The sequence below is a fragment of the Pongo pygmaeus genome, chromosome 7 (assembly GCF_028885625.2).
Source record: "Pongo pygmaeus isolate AG05252 chromosome 7, NHGRI_mPonPyg2-v2.0_pri, whole genome shotgun sequence".
Taxonomy (NCBI): domain Eukaryota; kingdom Metazoa; phylum Chordata; class Mammalia; order Primates; family Hominidae; genus Pongo; species Pongo pygmaeus.
This window is the reverse complement of record NC_072380.2, coordinates 116,950,494-116,968,420: the sequence shown is the minus strand read 5'-3', so window position 1 is coordinate 116,968,420 and position 17,927 is coordinate 116,950,494. Positions and strand designations below refer to the sequence as shown.

General features: G+C 42.6%; 1 protein-coding gene across 3 annotated transcripts in view; it reads left to right on the top strand.

Moving 5' to 3' along the window:
* Positions 1-8,631: 8,631 nt before the first annotated feature.
* Positions 8,632-17,927, top strand: part of DPYS (dihydropyrimidinase) — a 94,693-nt gene continuing 85,397 nt past the window's right edge. For 2 of the 3 annotated variants that reach the window (XM_054498968.2, XM_054498967.2), the window contains exon 1: positions 8,673-9,044. In XM_054498968.2, coding sequence (XP_054354943.2) covers positions 8,781-9,044 — 264 coding nt within the window. In that variant the 5' untranslated portion in view covers positions 8,673-8,780. Of the gene's footprint in view, positions 9,045-17,927 lie in introns of all 3 variants that reach the window. The other variant, XM_054498965.2, reaches the window with a different exon arrangement.

Below are 17,927 nucleotides of genomic sequence, written 5' to 3'. Positions count from 1 at the left end.
AGAATCACTTGAGCCCAGGACTTCAAGACAAGCCTGGGCAACACAGGGAAACCTCGTCTCTACAAATAATTTAAAAATTGGCTGAATGTGGTGGCACACACCTGTAGTCCCTGCTACTCGGAGGCTAAGGTGGGAGGATCTCTTGAGCTTGAGAGGTTGAGGCTGCAGTGAGCCTGCACTCCAGCCTAGGAGACACAGTGAGACTCTGTCTCAAAAAAAAAAAAAAAAAAGAATAGAAGAAAAATCTGATCTGTGTCCTTATTAATAGAGACCAAACACTAAAATCCCTGCATAGAGCCCCATATTGTAATGTTGATAAGGCAAAAATGAAAAGTTAGTGAATTACTCTTTTTGCACTGCTGTTTCAATAGGTTATAGGTCTTTGAATACAAAAATATATGATATAGTTTTGTTTCCCAGAAGTTCACAGATTAGTGCCCTTAAGTACATGGTTATGTAACAGATGGGCAGTCAGGTGTTATTCTTGACCCACAACAACATATTTACTGTGTTTACCATGTATAGTTCTACATGAATATCTCTTACAGCAAAAATAATTTTCTCTCAAGAAGTATTTGTATAATGTGAATCACGTTTTTCATGAAGAAGGAAGGTAACTCCATTACCTTCAATTTATATTAGAGAAACGCAAGTGTAGTGAAATGAGATTACATAGACAGTGATGCAGAGGTAGAAAGATTCTAACTTCAAGGAGAGTGGGAAGAAGTGCAGGTAAAAAGAGGCACACCGTGACTGCCTCTCTCTATATCTCAAAGTCTTGCTTACACTGATTCCTCCAACATCTGGGTCATCAGAGCCTCACCAGTGTCTGGTCTATATAACTTAAATGCAGTATTGTGAGGGTTCTGGAGCAGTGCCTGCTCTCCCTGCTCCAGCCCTAGCTGTGGTTCCCAGGGCTCCTGAAAAAGTTTCAGTGAATCCTAGTGAGGTGCACCTTTCACTTTAGACCTTGACGTCATTAAGAATTTTTGTTTTATATGTAGGGGACAGGAACAGTGCTGCCAAGTCGCAGACAACGTTTAAAACCAAAGTAGGTAATCTCTTCCTCTGCAGATATCCTGCAGCTTGCTTTATATACAAGCCTAAAGTTAAATTTTCTTTTTAAACAAAATAAAATACAAATAATAGATTTGTAGTTGCCAGGGGCCAGGATTTGTGGGGGAGAGGATTGACTCAAAGCAGGGCACAAGGAAACTATTTTGGGGTAGTGGAAATGTTCTCTACCTTAATTATGGTGGTGGTGACATAACTGTTTTTTTTTTTTTGCTGTTGTCAAGATTCACAGAACTCTATGCTTCTTAAAGATGACTTTTACTCCATGTATTTTAGTCTATTTTTATTAAAAAGTAAAATATATAATACAATATTCAAACTCTGATCTATGTAGCAAAATTCCAAGTATTTTGTTAATGCTAAATAATATTGCTTCTTAATTCTCAAGATCAGAAGAAGCATTTCATAAGCTTGTGTATCTCACACTTAAAAGTTATAACTACTAATGAAAAGAAAGTTGCTGAAATATGGGAGTAACATAGTTGGTTTTGCTAATAATATATAGCAAGCACTGTGCTGTGGGCTTTAAATGAATATCTCATTAAACGTTTACAGCCACCCTGTGGATGGGAAGCACCATTAGGGGGAAACAAGAACTTAAGAGTAGTTAAGAAACTTATCAAAGAATCCCAGATGACAGATAATAAAGTCAGAGTTCACTTCTAGATCAGTCTGGCTCCCAAGTACAAGCCTATTTATTAATTTTATTTTGCTTTATTATATTTTTCTAATCAAGGGAACACTTTCATTATTCTCCTAAAGGTTATTATATGCTGGAATATATTTTGCTAAAAAACTCAAAACAACTTGGAAATTATGACACAATATGAGTGCGTTAAAGGAGTAGGAGGGTTTCTGTGGGTACAAGTGAGTGCTGTTGGCAGGATGGGTAGACAAACTTTTGAGCAGAGCCTGGTGTTTCTTTGTCATTTCTTAACAAAGGCAGCATCCTTCTATTTAAGGGCAACAATGTTAGGCACTATGATAGGCTAAATTATAGCCCCCAAAGATATCCAGATCCTAATCCCTGGAACCTGTGAATGTTGCCTTATATGGCAAAAGGGACTCCCAAGATGTGATTAAGATACGGATTTTTTAAATGGAGAGATTATCCTGGATTATCCAGGTAGGCCCTAAATGTAATCACGTGCACCCTTAGAAGAAGGAGACTGAGGGAGATTTGACACAGAAGAGGAGAAGGCAATGTGGTTACAGAGGCATCCGTAATGTGATTATGGAAGAATGAAGTGATGTGGCCACTGCCAATAAATGCCAGCAGCCACCAACAGCTGGAAGAGTCAAGGAAACAGATGCTTCCATTCAGAGCCTCCAGAAGGAATCAGCCCTGCTAACACCTTGACTTTAGCCCACTGAAGCTAATTTTGAACTTCTGGCATCCATAAATGTAAGCAAATAAGTCTGTGTTCTTTCCGGCCACCAAGGTTGTGATAAGTTGTTAGAGCAGCCATAAAACTAATATACTTAGTCCTCCCACTTATCCCTGATTTCACTTTCCAAGGTTTCATTGCGCACGGTTAACCTGGGTCTGAAAACGGGAATCTTCCCTTTGTCTAGCATACCCACGCTGTAGAGGCTTCCCACCCACCAGTCACTCAGTAGCCATTTCACTTATCAGATTGGCTGTTCCAGTATCGCAGTGCTCGTGTTCAAGTTACCATTATTTTACTTCATACTGGCCCCAAAGCACAAGAGTAGTGATACTGGCAATTTTGATACACTAAAGAGAAGCAGAAAAGTGTTTTCTTTAAGTGAAATGGTAAAAGTTCTCCACTTAATAAGTAAAGAGAAAAAATCTTATACTGAGGTTGCTGAGATCTACGGTGAGAACAAAACTTCTATGCATGAAATTGTGAACAAGGAAAAAAGAAATTAGTGCTAGTTTTGCTGTTGCTCCTCAGACTACAAGAGTTACAGCCATGGTGTGTGGTGGATGAGTGCTTAGTTAAGATGGAAAAGGCATAAAGTTTGTGGAAGATATGAACAGAAACGTGTTCCAGCTGATGGCAATCGAGTTTGGTACTATCTGCAGTTTCGGTAGTGTGCACAGTGTGTCCCCTGAGATCACGGAGGACTTACTCTACACTGCTAGAGCCAGCTTCTCCAGGATATGCTTGAAACTGCCTGTTAAGCATCAGAATATCTTTAACAAAAAACAAGCAAACAACCAAAAAATAATACCACCACCATGTAATACCAGACAATATTGGAAACAGGAACTTTTAAATAAGTATTTCCTTGAATTTCTTGGAGTTACACAATAGCATATCTGAAAGTTCTTCCCCCAGGCAGTTCAGTGTTAGTGTGTTGAATCTGGTCCCACCAAATTTGTTAATTTATTACAAAAAGGACTGCTTTATAATTTTTTTGAACACTGATGACATTGATCATCTGAGCAAACACAAAGATTGGCTCTACAATATTGAGATGACTAAATGAACCAGCCTGGAAGCAGCAGACAGAAGTGAGCAAAGTCTGAAGGTAACGTCCGCGATGTCAGATTTCATTCTGGGATCATCATTGATTCACTTATGTAATCTGAGGCCCAGGTGCAGCCAGGATTTGGACGTGGCTTTGGAGCGTGGAGTTGCATGGTGGGTAAATGACAGGTTCCAGAAGGAAAGTCTTGCCTGCCATGTGATCTTGGGCAAATCATTTGACCTTAAAAAGCTCATCTGTTAAAGGGAAAAACAGTACTTAGCTCAAAGCATTGTGAGAATTAAGTAAAATAATGCACGTAAAAATCTTGGCCCAGTACTAACTTGATGTTAGTGCTGGACAAATCTTAGCTACTGTCACTGGTACTGTTACGTGGATTACCTCTTTTCTCCTTCTGCCCAGGAGTGGTGCTTCAGGGACAGTATCCACTGGAGTTGTGTAGTGGGCCAGCTCTCTCCATGGCCCCCCAGAGTCACGGGTGACCATCCCTGCCTATCGTTCGTGTTAATTCTGAGCAGTGATTAAAATGCCATACCTGTTCTTCAGTCCGAGGACTCTCAAACCAGTCCCACCAAGCATCACTGCCCCATCCCCGTGACTGTAGGTTTTACACTCTGTATGTAGCTCCTTTCCAAGGAGATCCCCTTGGCCCCAGTGGAAGGCCAGGAATAAAATAGTCCTGAATCTAGAAGGCAAGTTTTACTTGGTTCCCAATTCGCTCATCTGAATCTGGAAAGAGTGTAATTCTTGGACTACACCAGGAACTCTCCATTCAGAGAATCATAAAATTATAAAAGTGGGAAGGGTGGGTCTTACAAGCTTTTGCCAACCTAGCTGTGGAGGAGGCAGAGACCCTGAGCATTAAGTGACTTGCCCAAGCTCTCAGCAGAAGCTGGCATCAGATTACTATTAGATTAGATTACTATTTCCTCATTCAATTTTCGTCCACCCTTTCCATGCCATCTACCTTTCCCAACTCCCACTTTCATCATTGATTCAAGTATAAATACATTACCCTGCCAGGGAATTCTATCCTTCAGTGGTCCAGGGAACTGGAGTTTCCACAGATGCTGGTGCACATGCACTGCTTTGAGACACCCAATTCTCCTTGCTCAGTCTCACTCACCCGTCCTCACCATTCCTTCCCTGTGCCTCAGAGAACTCTTCCATTGAGTGGAAACAACAGTCTAAAAACCTCTCCTAGCCCACAGGAGCCTCTAGTAGGAGTGGAGAGGGTCAGGAGAAAAGGGAAAGCAAACTTGGCTCTCCAGGATAGCCAAAGACTGAAATACAACTGACCCTGGTGGACTTGTTTTTCAAAATCTCAACCAGTCAGTGAAGGAAGTCATCTGCTTGCTCCTCCAGGCTTTCTCTCCCTGTGGACCATCAAGCAGGGATGGGAGGCTTTTCTTGCCAAATCACCCTCACCTACACTTCCAGATAGATGTGTTTTCATGGGTTAAGCACTGACAATCTTTGTAACCATCCTGTAAAATGCTTCTTTAAAACTATTCCTCTGAGGGGTAATATGTTCTCAGACATCCTTGATATTTTCGTCAATGCAAGTGACTCTCTCCCCAGCAAGAAGAATGAAGAACAGCAGGAGCTCTGCGTCCCACCTTTCTCCCAATGACAACATTGTGTCCCCTGATTCTCATTTACTGCCCACGGAGGGCCTGGAGTGTTTGGGTAAGGAGGAGGCTGTGTAGGACAAAGAAAATGAAGGTGAGTGTGTGCCGAGAACAAGCTTCCCCCACTGAGCCAGTTTGTCCAGGCTCAGCCACCTGCCCTGCAAGCTAGTGTGCGGGAATGATGGCCAGAAAGGGGCAAAGCCCCTTCTGTTCTGTCAGCTAACATTTATCCCTAAAACTACGCCCCTCTCTCTTTTATTGCTGTCAGTGATTCTCAATTAGCCATTTCCTCCCGCTTCGGTGACATTCTACAAGTCCCCTTTTCTGATAAAAGTTTGAGTTAATTAAATGTGGGAAATTTGTTTTGTGTTGTGTTACAGGGCATTTCATGATGTAAACTGTGTAAGATAAAAAGAAACCTTTGAAATCATTAATCTGGACGATTTCAGAAAGGATGGCACAACTGCACTGACATCCAATCTTATTTTCCTAAGGTGGTGCTTACTTGTACAGCTTGTAGAAATTTCATTATGTTTATAATTACCCCTTTCACCCTTACACAAAGGTCCCTTGACAATAATTGCATAACCTCCTTGGGTTTCTTGTTCCTGGCTTGACAGCCAAATCTATGGAACTTTAAATTATTGATGCTTTCTAATTTTTAATTATTTTGAGGTTTGTGTAAGCTGAAGCTTTAGGAGATTTGGCAATAATAATACCTCACATTCCACTATTGAAAATGCCATCTCTGAGGTCACATGTGGCCACCTTGTCTCGAAATATGAAGAAGGTATCTTCCCAGTGTCTATCAGTGGACCCTGCAAGTGACAAAAGACTCAAATCAGCTTAAGCCAAAAGTGGGAAGTCTAGGGGAGGGGGTTTTAGGCATGGTGAGATTCAGGAACTCAGTATCATGAGAACCCAGCCTCTCTCTGTCTCTCCTTCCTGTTCTTGGTATTGGCTCTGTTCACAGAAGGGTTATTTCTCTGTGTTGTCTAGAAGGCTCCCAGAAGCCCCTTGTTTACACTCCCTAGAATTCAAGTCCAAGAGGAAAGAACAAGCCTCTTATCTGCTCAACCTAAAAATAAGAAGTCTTGGGATCTGCAGTCACTTCTTGAGCATAAGAAATCAGTTTGGAGCATGTGCCTATCCCTGTATCATCACTGTGGTTTGAGGATTCCCTGCCATGATTGGAAGAGTCTAGGTGAGAGCTCAGTCGCAGAGCTAGAGGTCCCATTGTTATGGGCGGGTCTTTGTTCTTAGCCCTCCTAAGATGGTGGTGCGTGGCTCCCAAGATGACAGCAAGCCTTTTGTTCTCTGACCTGGGGTTCTTGGCCTCATGGATTCCATGGAATGGAACCTTGGGTCATGCAGTGAGTGTTATAGCTCTATTAGAAAATGTGGGTCACGGAAGAGAACCACGGAACCCAGCGACTAGTGTTCAGTTAGATTAGGACGAACCCGGGCACTTAGCCATGCAGGAACAATGGCGAGCCTCTAGCCTGAATTGGAATGGCAATGGGCGCCTCGCTGGATCAGGAGCGCAGCGGACTACCTGCTGGATTCAGAGGGGTGGAAGTCAGCGGCGGGTCTGTGACAACAGCAAACAGCAGTGGTGGACGGTGAGCAAAAGCTCAGCTCAAGCTGTAACAAACACAGACGAGAAGAGTGTGCAGTTGCAAAATTTAATAGAGCGAAAACAGAGCTCCCATACAATGGGAGAGGACCTAAAGGGGATTGCCGCTCCCTGCTGGAATGCCTGGGTTTATGTCCTGATCACTGTCCCTCCCCCTGTGCTCTCAGGTGATATATGATTTTACTATTTCTTTACCTCCTGCTTTTAGCCTAATTTGTATTTTAGTGAGCCCTCTTTACTACCTGATTGGTCGCGTGTGAGCTGAGATACAAGCCCCATGTTTAAAGGTAGGTGCAGTCACCTTCCCCAGCTAGACTGAGGAATTCTTAGTCAGCCTAGGAAATCCAGCTAGTCCTGTCTCTCACCATCAGTTTCTCCAAAACAAGTGTTCTGAGACTTCAGGCAAAGGATTTCCCACCAAAGAAATGCCAGTGACTGTTACCAGAATAAGGACGAGAATATATGCCTGATAGGCAGATATCCACCCCACCTCCCCACAACCCTTCATAACCCTTCTTCAAGATTCCATCCTGTTGCCCTTCTTAAAATTCTGCATTTCTGCCTTCCATCACACAGACCTGTGGTCTCCCTTCTCTCTGATCACTCTGTCTCTTCTTCCTCCTCCTCCGCTATAAGCAAAGGGATGGTCTAGGATTCAGTGTAAGCCTATCCCTCGTAGCTTAACCACAGGGAGTGCATTCCTTCATCCTCTCTGTGCCTTTACACGCTCTGTTCACTCTACCTGGAGTACCATGTCCTCTTCCCACCACTCACCTCTGAGTGTTCACATTCTCTGTATCCTAGTTCAAATACCTCTTCACAAATCTTCCATATCTGATTTCTTTAAGCCAGAAACAAACTCACTCTTTCCTCTAAATTCTTATCTTCATCCCTTCTCAAAGATAGACTGTTCTGTTTTGTATATTGAAATATGTGTGTGTGTCACTGTTGGCTGTTAGCTAATTGAGGGTGGAAATGTGATTTATCTTTCTCACTTAGCCCTCTAGCCAATCTCCCTAGTCAGGTAAGCTTTGTAGTCCTTACAAAGCCAGTATTTAAGTGAATTTGCATGGCGCTTCACACTTTATTAGGGTGTATTCACAGCCATGATCATATTTTCTTCTCAAAGCATACATGGAAGGCAAGAACAAGTATTACTCAATTTTATATATGAGAAAACTGAGGAACCAAGAGAATAAAAGATTTAACTGAAGATCTCTAAACTGGTTTTGTGGAAAAGCTGGGAGTAGAAATTTCAATCTTTAGAGTTACAGTACCGGTTATTTTCCAAGAAACACTTGCTGGTATGTGTTGTATCATTAAAACGTGGAGAATAGTTGACACCAAGTCGTTTTCTTTCAAATACATTAAATATTTTACTCTGATCCTTCCCTGTGTCTGCCAATTACTGGGATTATATGATAATTTGCTCCTCGATTAAGAACGTTTAAAAGGAAACCCAGATCGAGTGGCTCTGTTCTGGCTTGGGTAGGTTTGGGTATTTTTGTTGCTGCTTCTAGTAATGGTTCTTGCTTTCTTTCTCCCTCTGGATCTGCCTTTTGGTACAAACACACCCCCAACCAAGGGAAAGGGTGAGGTGGATTTCTTTCCCTTTAGCACCTAATCTTATGATGAAAAACGCATGTCCCTTTCTCTTAAAACTACAAGATCTTTCCCTTCCAATGACTCCGAAGCCTGGGTGGATACCTCAACTCAGGGCGCAGAACACTTGGGGTCTGAGTGTGCAAGGACCATGCGGACCTGTTCAATCCCAGCCTTTGGGCTCCAGCCCAGCCTTCCCGGGGGAGGAGCCGCATATGCGGCCAGGTCATAAACTCGCCAGGCCGCCGGGCTCCAGATCTGCAGCCCGAGCCAGAGCTCGGGGGCTGTCGGTGGGGACCTTGCAGGAGGGCACCGCCAGCCCGCCCAGCCCAGCCCCTGCGCGCAGCCCGGGCCGGGTAGGACCCCGCGCACCCCTCGCCATGGCGGCGCCCTCGCGGCTCTTGATCCGCGGGGGTCGCGTGGTCAACGACGACTTCTCGGAGGTGGCCGACGTGCTGGTGGAGGACGGCGTGGTGCGGGCGCTCGGGCACTACCTGCTGCCTCCCGGGGGCTCTCCTGCGGGACTGCGGGTCCTCGACGCCGCCGGCAAGCTCGTCCTGCCCGGAGGCATCGACACACACACGCACATGCAGTTCCCCTTCATGGGCTCGCGGTCTATCGACGATTTCCACCAGGGCACCAAGGTACCCGCCCCGCCGCGCCCCCGCCCCGCGGTACCCACGGAGCCTCGGGCAGCCTCCCCAGCTGTCCCGGGGTCCCCAGGAGGGCCGCCTCGCGCGCCGCGGCGCCGAGGGGCTGGGTGGGCGGGAAGGAGCGCAGCCCCGGCGGGTGTCAGAGGGGACTCAGATTCTCTTCGCTGGGGTCCCTTCCAGGCACCCCTTCTCGGCGGCAGCCCAGCAGCCTTGGCTCAACCAGATGCCCTCGACTCCTCCCTTGGTGGTTAATTTGATGAGTTTAAGGCCATCCCCTTGCCCTAATTTCTCTATACCGCTTACTCCCCAAATCTCTCCGCAACCCCATTTTGATTGGTGTTCTGTGGAAGTCGCAAATCTTCCATACCTTCTTTAGAATCTTTTTTTAAAGTAGGCACTCCCAGCCATTTCTCCCAACCATTTCGACCCATCCTTTATCCCCAACCAAAAGCAAATGAAAAATCCATTCACCTGGTAGTTACAGCCTTGACTCAAAGTGAGCAGTGTAGCAGGTGATGTGTCTGAGTGGGCTAGATGCCCACCGTGTTCACGTTCCCGTCCCCTACCCTCTGCCCCCACTCCCACCCCCAGTAGAAAAAATATAGCCCGGACCAGGGTTTAGAAGAGAAAGTATTCCAGAAATGATCTCGCAACACTCACACACACCAACGCAGCCTCGCAGCAGGCTCTCTTCTCCATCCCACTTGCGCTGGGGACACAACATTCTTGCTGCTGGAGTACCCATAGTTTTACTGATGTTGCAGGAGGACAGTCAGATTACCACTCCCCAGGTGAAGGTAGGCTTGGGTTTCTCTAGATACAAAGGCCTAGAAGTTTGGGTCAATGAAAGGAAACTTAAACCAAACTTTTCCAACCTGTAGGCCGCACGCAGCCCAGGACGGCATTGAATGTGGCCCAACACAAATTCATAAACTTTCTTAAAACATTATGAGATTTTTTTTTGCAATTTTTTTTCTTAGTTCATCGGCTGTCGTTAGTGTTAGTATATTTCATGTGTGGCCCTAGACAAAGGAAGCCAAAGATTGGACACCCCTGCAACATTTCCCCAAAGCTCCTCAACACAAGATCAAGAGACTAACAGAGCAGCTTTACAGGAACATAGAGTAAAAATTCTACTCTCAGCACTTGGGCTAAAGTAAAGCCCACATCCTCCTTAAGTCCTGTGTTTTGAGCTGCCTTGAGAGAAATGGATCCTTCCAAAGTGAAGATGTATTGATATACTAAAGGCCTTGGCTTTTCACTTGGACCACACCTTGATGTGTGAAACAAGTTGGGCTATTAAGTCCAGTGTATAGTAGGCTTCCTTCCTCCCTCCCTCCCTCTCTCCATCGCTCCCTCCCTTCTTTCTCCCCCACTACCCCTTCCGCCCCTCTCTCTCTTTCTTGTCCTATGTTACTGTGGACAGGCTGACGGTCTTTCAAAGCAGTTTTGGTGATAGCTACTTCATTCATATACTGATTTCTGACAGTTTTGCTCTCCTTACACCTCCCCCTCTCCAAGTTCCCCAATCCCCTATGATTGACTGGAATGATTAACAGAAAAAAAGGAAGGCAGGCAGATTTGACCCAGAGAGAAGGATCTGGGCAGGCCGCTCAAATAGCCGTTTGGAAAGCTTCTCCCTGATTACTAATTATCAACCTTTATCGTTATGTCAATAAAGTCTTTTGTAGGACAGATCGTTGCGTGCTTTGAAAATTAGCAAACTTTGTTTTGTTTATTCATTTTTCCCTTTTGCTAAAAAGTAATATGCACTGAATTTGAATGAACTTATTTTTACATTTTAAAGAATTTTTTAGCTATCAAAACAATATGTGATTATAGGAAACAACTGGAAAAATAATAGGAAAATAAAAAGAAGCAAAACATTAATAATACTCTCCCTCTCAGTGACAGCCAATGTTCTGGTGTATTGCCTTTATACTTTTTAATATGCTCTATTTTACATAATTGATATCATATTGTGCATGTGTCTGTGTGTGTACACCTGTATTTAAAATGTCAGAACTTGCAGTTTTCAGTCATAGTGCAAGCCCTTTCTGTTATTACAGACTTATCATTAACAAAGTGCTTTGCTGATGGCAGGGCATCCCATTGAACCCTCCCACCTGCAAGGTGGGGAGCTGCTATTTCTGACCATGAGTTGCCTCCTAGCATCATTCTCCCTCTTACAGCTGAGCAGTAGCTTTCATTCTCTTTCTGCCATCAGGGTTCCAGATGAAGCAGCAAAGAAGAGGAACTGGAATGCTGTGGGGGAGGGGCATTCTCTCTCTCTCAAGATTATCTTTGCGTGCCCTGGGAAGGTCCTGGGAAGTGGTTCTTGGTCTTCTATCTTTTCCTTAGCCATTCTGGGATTCTGTAGTTCAGAGAGATTTACAATTCTTAACTGAGAATGTAGGTCCTTATGGGGTACAGTCTGTTGTCAACATCTCAAAGGATTTATCCACCAGTTGATCCTCTAAGCATTTCTGTACTTAAAGGTTGTGAAAACATTAAACAAAAACATGTTCTTCATGAGCTTAGGATCTTAAACAAAAAATGATATGGTCAGAGATATTAAGGTCAAAGGTTTAGCAAATACCAAATTCCTGTTGAATATTAAACAGTACTTACAATGGGGCTGTGTTGCAATAGTCTACTTCAGAGTCACTTGGTTGGATCCCAAGAGGTAACCACTCCCACCCCTAGAAACAGCTGAGGCTTCATAAAGTGAACCAGATGGGGAAATATAGATAAACATGAACATTACAGTATTGGCCTAAATTCTGAAAGAAAGGCATTATAGAGTTATTTTGTCTTCTTTCCTGGCCTTTGCGATAATCCCCAAAGCAACGTTGGTGGGTGTTTGTTTTGGGGAGCTAGAGACAAAGATAGGCCTTTTGTAAATACTGGTTGTATGATATGTTAAACTTGAAAAACATCTTCTTATTATACCTTTAAGTAACATCTATTTTATCAAGTACATAACAAGCAATGCCCTAAGTTGTGCATTATCTTCCAAAAATCCCAGATGCCATTGTCTACTTTTTTACAATTGAGGAAATTGAAGCTTAAGTTACCTGCCTAAGGTTGTACACCTAGGGCTGTAACTGATCGAGTGGCTCTTCAAATTTAGTACTGCCTGACCCCATCGCTAAAGCTGTTACCTATTAGTGTCTATTCTTTTGAAAAAACATATTATGTTCAGATTTGTCAGGGTGGCAAGTGATAGATGACAGAGCCATATAAGTTGCATTTTAATGTGAGGCATCTTTTCTCGAAAATAGAGCAGAGGCATCTTTAGAAAAGACAGTAACTCTTCACTTTCCTAAAGCTAGAGGCAGTTAAGGTTATCAAAATAAATACACACTGCAGGTATTCAGTTTATAAGGCATTTGTATAATACATGCATTTATAGCCATATCATCTGTAAGGGTACAGAAATGGACCTTAAGTACAGAAAAAACATAAAGTAAAAATGATATATTATGTTTTCAGGAGATGGGCCCCTAAAGGTTAGACCAATAGCTGTTTGCATTCTACATCCAGCAGGCTGATCATTTATAATACCTGACAAATACAAAAGGATATTATTTGTGGTACTCTATTTATCGATCACTAGATTGCAATGGGACTCAATTTTAAAAAAGGAATATACATTAACTAAAGGTTATTTATTTTGTAAATCTAATTCATGTCAGAGATTGGTTTAAAGCCTATAATTGATTAGCTTAATTACAGGTAAAAGCTTTCTGAAGTAACTAATGGAAATAATGTTCTGCTTTAAAGAAATCATATTTCATTTTGTTGGTCTATACCAGATGTACAGTGGTCTTCAGATAATTCAATATCTATGAGGAAGGACAATGGAATTTTTTATTCAATGGGTAGTATGAATTCAATAAATTTGAAAGAATTGTGACTTTACTTTTACTACATTCTGTGATAAGAGAATGAAGTATAAGAGTTTGGCAAGTTTTCAAATATACATAAATTTGTATTCAGAGGTGTATGCAGGTCAGAGTGGGTGGAGTTGCATTGAAAACCCAGTAGTGTCAGTAGCTGGCAGGAGGAACATCTTTTTAAAAATTGGGAAACCATATAACACATTTTTCTTTTTTTCTTTTCTTTTCTCTTTATTGTAAAAGACAAAAAGTTCTCAAAATTATTGAGGAGGGAAATTACACTTCGTTTTGAAACTTTTTGGTAAAATGCCATTGTGGTGATTACTTACAAGGCAGTGTAAGGCATGTGATTAAGCACACCACACATTTACAGTTGTATTTATAGAGCTTCTGCAACTTGTGGAAGAGCTGTGCTTCAAAAACCTTGGTTGCAAATCAAATCCTCTTTTCTATTGCTTGCCAAAGCTCCCGGCTGGGCTTCAGGAGCTGTGCGGACTGATTTTGTGACCTTGGGCAAGTAATTTCCTCTCTCAGAGTTGTCAGCATTTTCTTATCTGTGAATGAGGCATTGGTTAGACGAGCAATTCAAAAAGAGTTTTTTAAGTTATACAAACAATATATATTTATCATCCAGACCTTAAGAAAACGCTGGCACATTATAGTCACTCAATGTGCATTAGTTAAATGAATCAACTGCTTTTTTAAAAAAGAAAAATACAGATGAGTATAAAGAAAAATAATATTTAAATCACCTATAATTTTAACATTTGGCTCCCTATCCTTCTAGATATTTATTTGTTGGGGGGAGCATATAAACATTTGTTTCCTTCTACCAAATTGGGCAAACTGAAAGGAGTTAGCCTTGTTCATTAAACATTTCCCCCTGTCCTTAAATACCACTGGAGAATGTGATTTTGTGGCCTCATTATCCTCTCTGAGGATAATGATCTCTGAGTCTCGGATCTCTCGCTCCAGCCTCCATATTCCTTAAGCATCAGGCCTCAATTTCTGCCTGTCTCTGGATATCACAACCTAGATATCCCAGAAGCACCTCAAACTCAGCATGTTCCAAACCAAATGTGACCTCTCCTTCAAGTTTCAAACTCATTTTTCTTCCTGTTTCCCAAACTTTGATGGTTCAGCTCTCATCTTCCCCATGATGGACATTTTGGTGATCTCCAGTTTTTTCCACTATATAGCGATGCTGTGACAGACAGCCTTATATGTAAATTATTGTTCATATTCTTGATGATTGCCTCAGAAATGATCCCTTAGAGTAAAATGCCTGGGCCAATGAGTATTAGACACATCTTAAAGGAGTTTAATACACTCATTCAGACTGCTCTTCAGTTTACGTGCCCATTATCATTCCCATTTCACTGCATTCTTGTCGATGGTGGATAATGACATCATTTTATTTTATTTTATTTTATTTTATTGAGACAGGGTCTCACTCTCTCACCTGGGCTGGAATGCAGTGGTGCAATCCAGCTCACTGAAGCCTCATCCTCCTGGGCTCAAGCAATCCTCCCGTCTCGACCTCCCGAGTAGCTGGGACTGCAGGTGCACGCCACCATGCCCAGCTAATTTTTGTATTTTTTTTTTTTGTAGAGACAGGGTCTCACTATGTTGCCCAGGCTGATCTCAAACTCCTGAACTCAAGTGATCTACTCACCTCAGCCTCCCAAAGTGCTGGGATTGCAGGTGTGAGCCACTGCACCTGGCCTGGATAATGACTTTTAAAAAAATCTATGTCAATTTCAGAGGAAAAACATAGCACTTCTTACTGTCTTTAAAAGATCATCTCTTTAATAACTGGTGAGGCTGAGCTTTGAACATTCATGTTGTATTAGTAGTTTAGATGCTCCAGCTTCAAGGGTTTGTAATTCTGTGGTTTCCTTGAATGGCTGTTTAATGATTACAAACTTAACCTTCAGACTAATCAGAGGAAGCACAAAAAAATCTCAAAGATTAACTGAAACCAGTTGATGCTAACTAAAGCTTTGGTTCTGTTAAGGGTGTTGTGTGTTAGGAATCCTTTCACTGACTTAGATTCCAAGACTTGCCTTATTTCACCTTTGATATTCCATAGTTCATGCTTTTCACCTCCACCCCTTGTTTTCTCTCTCACATGTCTGGCCTGGGTGTTTTCAATGTCTGTATTAGTCTGTTCTCACACTGCTATAAAGAAGTATTTGAGACTGGGCAATTTATAAAGAAAAGAGGTCCAATTGACTCACAGTTTCACAGGCTGTACAGGAGGCCTGACTGGGGAGGCCTCGGGAAACTTACAATCATGTTGGAAGGTGAAGGGGAAGCAAGCACATATTCACATGGTGGCAGGAGAGAGAGCAAAGGGGGAAGTGCTGCACCCTTTTAAACAACCAGATCTCATGAGAACTCACTCATGAGATCGACAAGGGGGAAATATGCCCCCATGATTCAATCACCTCCCACGTGGTCACTCCCCCGACATTGGGGATTACAATTCAACTTGAGATTTGGGTGGGGACACAGAGCCAAACCATACCAATGTCTGAGACAGGTAGTCTAGAAATCTAGGTTTCCGTGATGCTTCTCTCAGGGAGGAAAATCTTTTCCTTTACCCTCTTATGTTTAGTAATTGGGGGCCTGCAAATTAAACTGACAAAAGAGAGATTCACAAAAGAAAAGACAAATTTAAAAAATTCACATACGTATGTAGGAATTCACAGAAAAATGTGACTCAAGGAGGGGGCTAGATTTGGGGGGTTATACACCATCTTAACAGAACAAGGGAAGGCAGAGCAGGCACTTACAAAACAACAAACAATTTCTTAATAGGGGATGGTCACGGGGAGAACAGACACATAGGAAAACAAATGACTTTTAGAAAAGATAAATGGGCCCTTAGAAGGAGATATGGGACATATGATAGTTTTGCGTCAATGTCTATTTAGGTATGGTGCCAACTTCCAAGTCTCTAGTGATAAGTCAATCTTCCCTGGTTGTGAAACCCCTAGAGAGGGGATTTATGGTAATTGAGGTCTTTGGGGAGGCTTTGCTTTATAGCAGATTTGGGACTTAAGGAAAAAAAAAAAAACACCTATTCTCAAATATCTGGAGCTCAAAATAATCTTTATGCTACAGTGGTATATTCTAGAGTCTCAACTGCCATCTAATATGGAATAATCCCAAACTAAGGATTTTTCACGCCGGCTGTTAGGTTCCATTAATTCAGTCAACAAGTATTTCTTGGAAACCCACTAAGTGCCAGGCATTGTGGCTGGTGCAGAGGTTATAGAGATGAAAACCATGGTATTTGTTCTCAGTGGTAAACAGACTAGAGGCATATGGGTCTCTAATCTGTCTGGACTTTGATAATGAATTTTATATAGTAAGTTTGGGATTTATAGACTTTGCTTTGATGATTGTGACAATTTTTTAGTAAACATGTGAGGTCAGTGACATCTGGCATTTTCCCTGTTGCTGAGTCATCAATCACAGTGGCCTGCATCACCTGGCTGTGTTTCTGAGCTGCTTACATGGCTGACAAGTGAGCCTGGGCAACTGGCCACCATCTACACCTCAACACTGCTTTGTGCTTTCTTCTCACACGTCAAGTAACAAGTTGAGAAAGGACACTTCAATTTTTTCTGTTATGTTTCATTGCATCTAACAGGGAAACTGCATTATATAGTGATAGTCATGGATGAGTTCCTGAGCCTGAGGATCTGTTTTTCACACATAAGAGGAAAGACCTTAAAATTCACCTGAAAGTAAAACAAAATGTAATCATTTTTAGAAGTCAAGAAAATATTTGAGGCATAGATACAGAAATAAACTAAAATTGTGTTTGTTAAAAGTCTTAGTTAACACTGCTTTGGTAATGAACTTTGGAAAAACTGAGCATTCAGCCTTCAGATGTGGTCTGCATTGACATTCCATATTAACATGTTCATAGAAGGAGCTAGGAAACTACAGGGCCAGGACCAGCAATATTTTTGGGAAATGACATTTCACACTAACACGCAACTTACACAGCTTTCCCAGTTTGCAACTGGAAAAGTGAACCATCGTAATTATTCCATCTCGTAACTTTTAGGGAAATTCACTGGTCCTTCTCTTCCTTTCCCCTTCAAACATTTAGAGAATATCCATGTGTCAGGTACTGTAATGGGCACAGAATATACAGAGATGAACCAACATTGATTAAATCAGAATCTCTGGGGAATGGGGTAAACGCTTTCTATATGATTCCGGCATGATCTAGGGCTAAGAATTGCTTGGACTCAGCACACGAATGGGTAGAGGAGGGAAGAACATGAATGATGTCTCTCTCTGAAATGGGAAAGTGCTCAGGTCCCCTAAGAGAGGCAGGGACAGTGTCAGTGGAGTGGAGTGAATGAGTTGAGAGGGAACAGCTCAATAGAGAGCTTTGGAGAAAGCCAAAGTTCAGGTCACGCAGGACCTTATGGGTTGCGCAACAATTGTTTTTTCTCCATCTTAAGAGCAAAGAGAAGTCAATAAAAGATTGCAAGTGGCAGATATGGCTGGGCAGACATATAGTAGGTATACCTCCTACCTTGGAGTTGTGTTCACATTGTTGCTCTGAGGATTTTCTGGGGACTGAACCCCGGTTGCTCACAGTGGTAACCTACTCATTAGCACACCCTCTTTATGGCCCTCTTCCTTTCTGTTTTCCCTCCCTTCTCATTTCTTCACTGTGCTAGTCCAGTGGGAAGATGAAGGTGGCACCAGGCAGTAGAGGTGAACACGCAGGAGTGGAGAGGCTCCTGGAGTTCATAGAAGACAGCCTCCAGGGTCTTGTTGATGGATTGGATTGGGGATACAGGGAAGAAGAGAAGTAGGTGTCAAGGGCAACTCTTAAGTTTCTGGTGGGATGGATGATAGTGTGATTAATATTCCAAACTTAGGGAGGCAAGAAGCCAAGCGTGGACAGGAATGTGCAAGGCATCTTTACAAAGCTGAG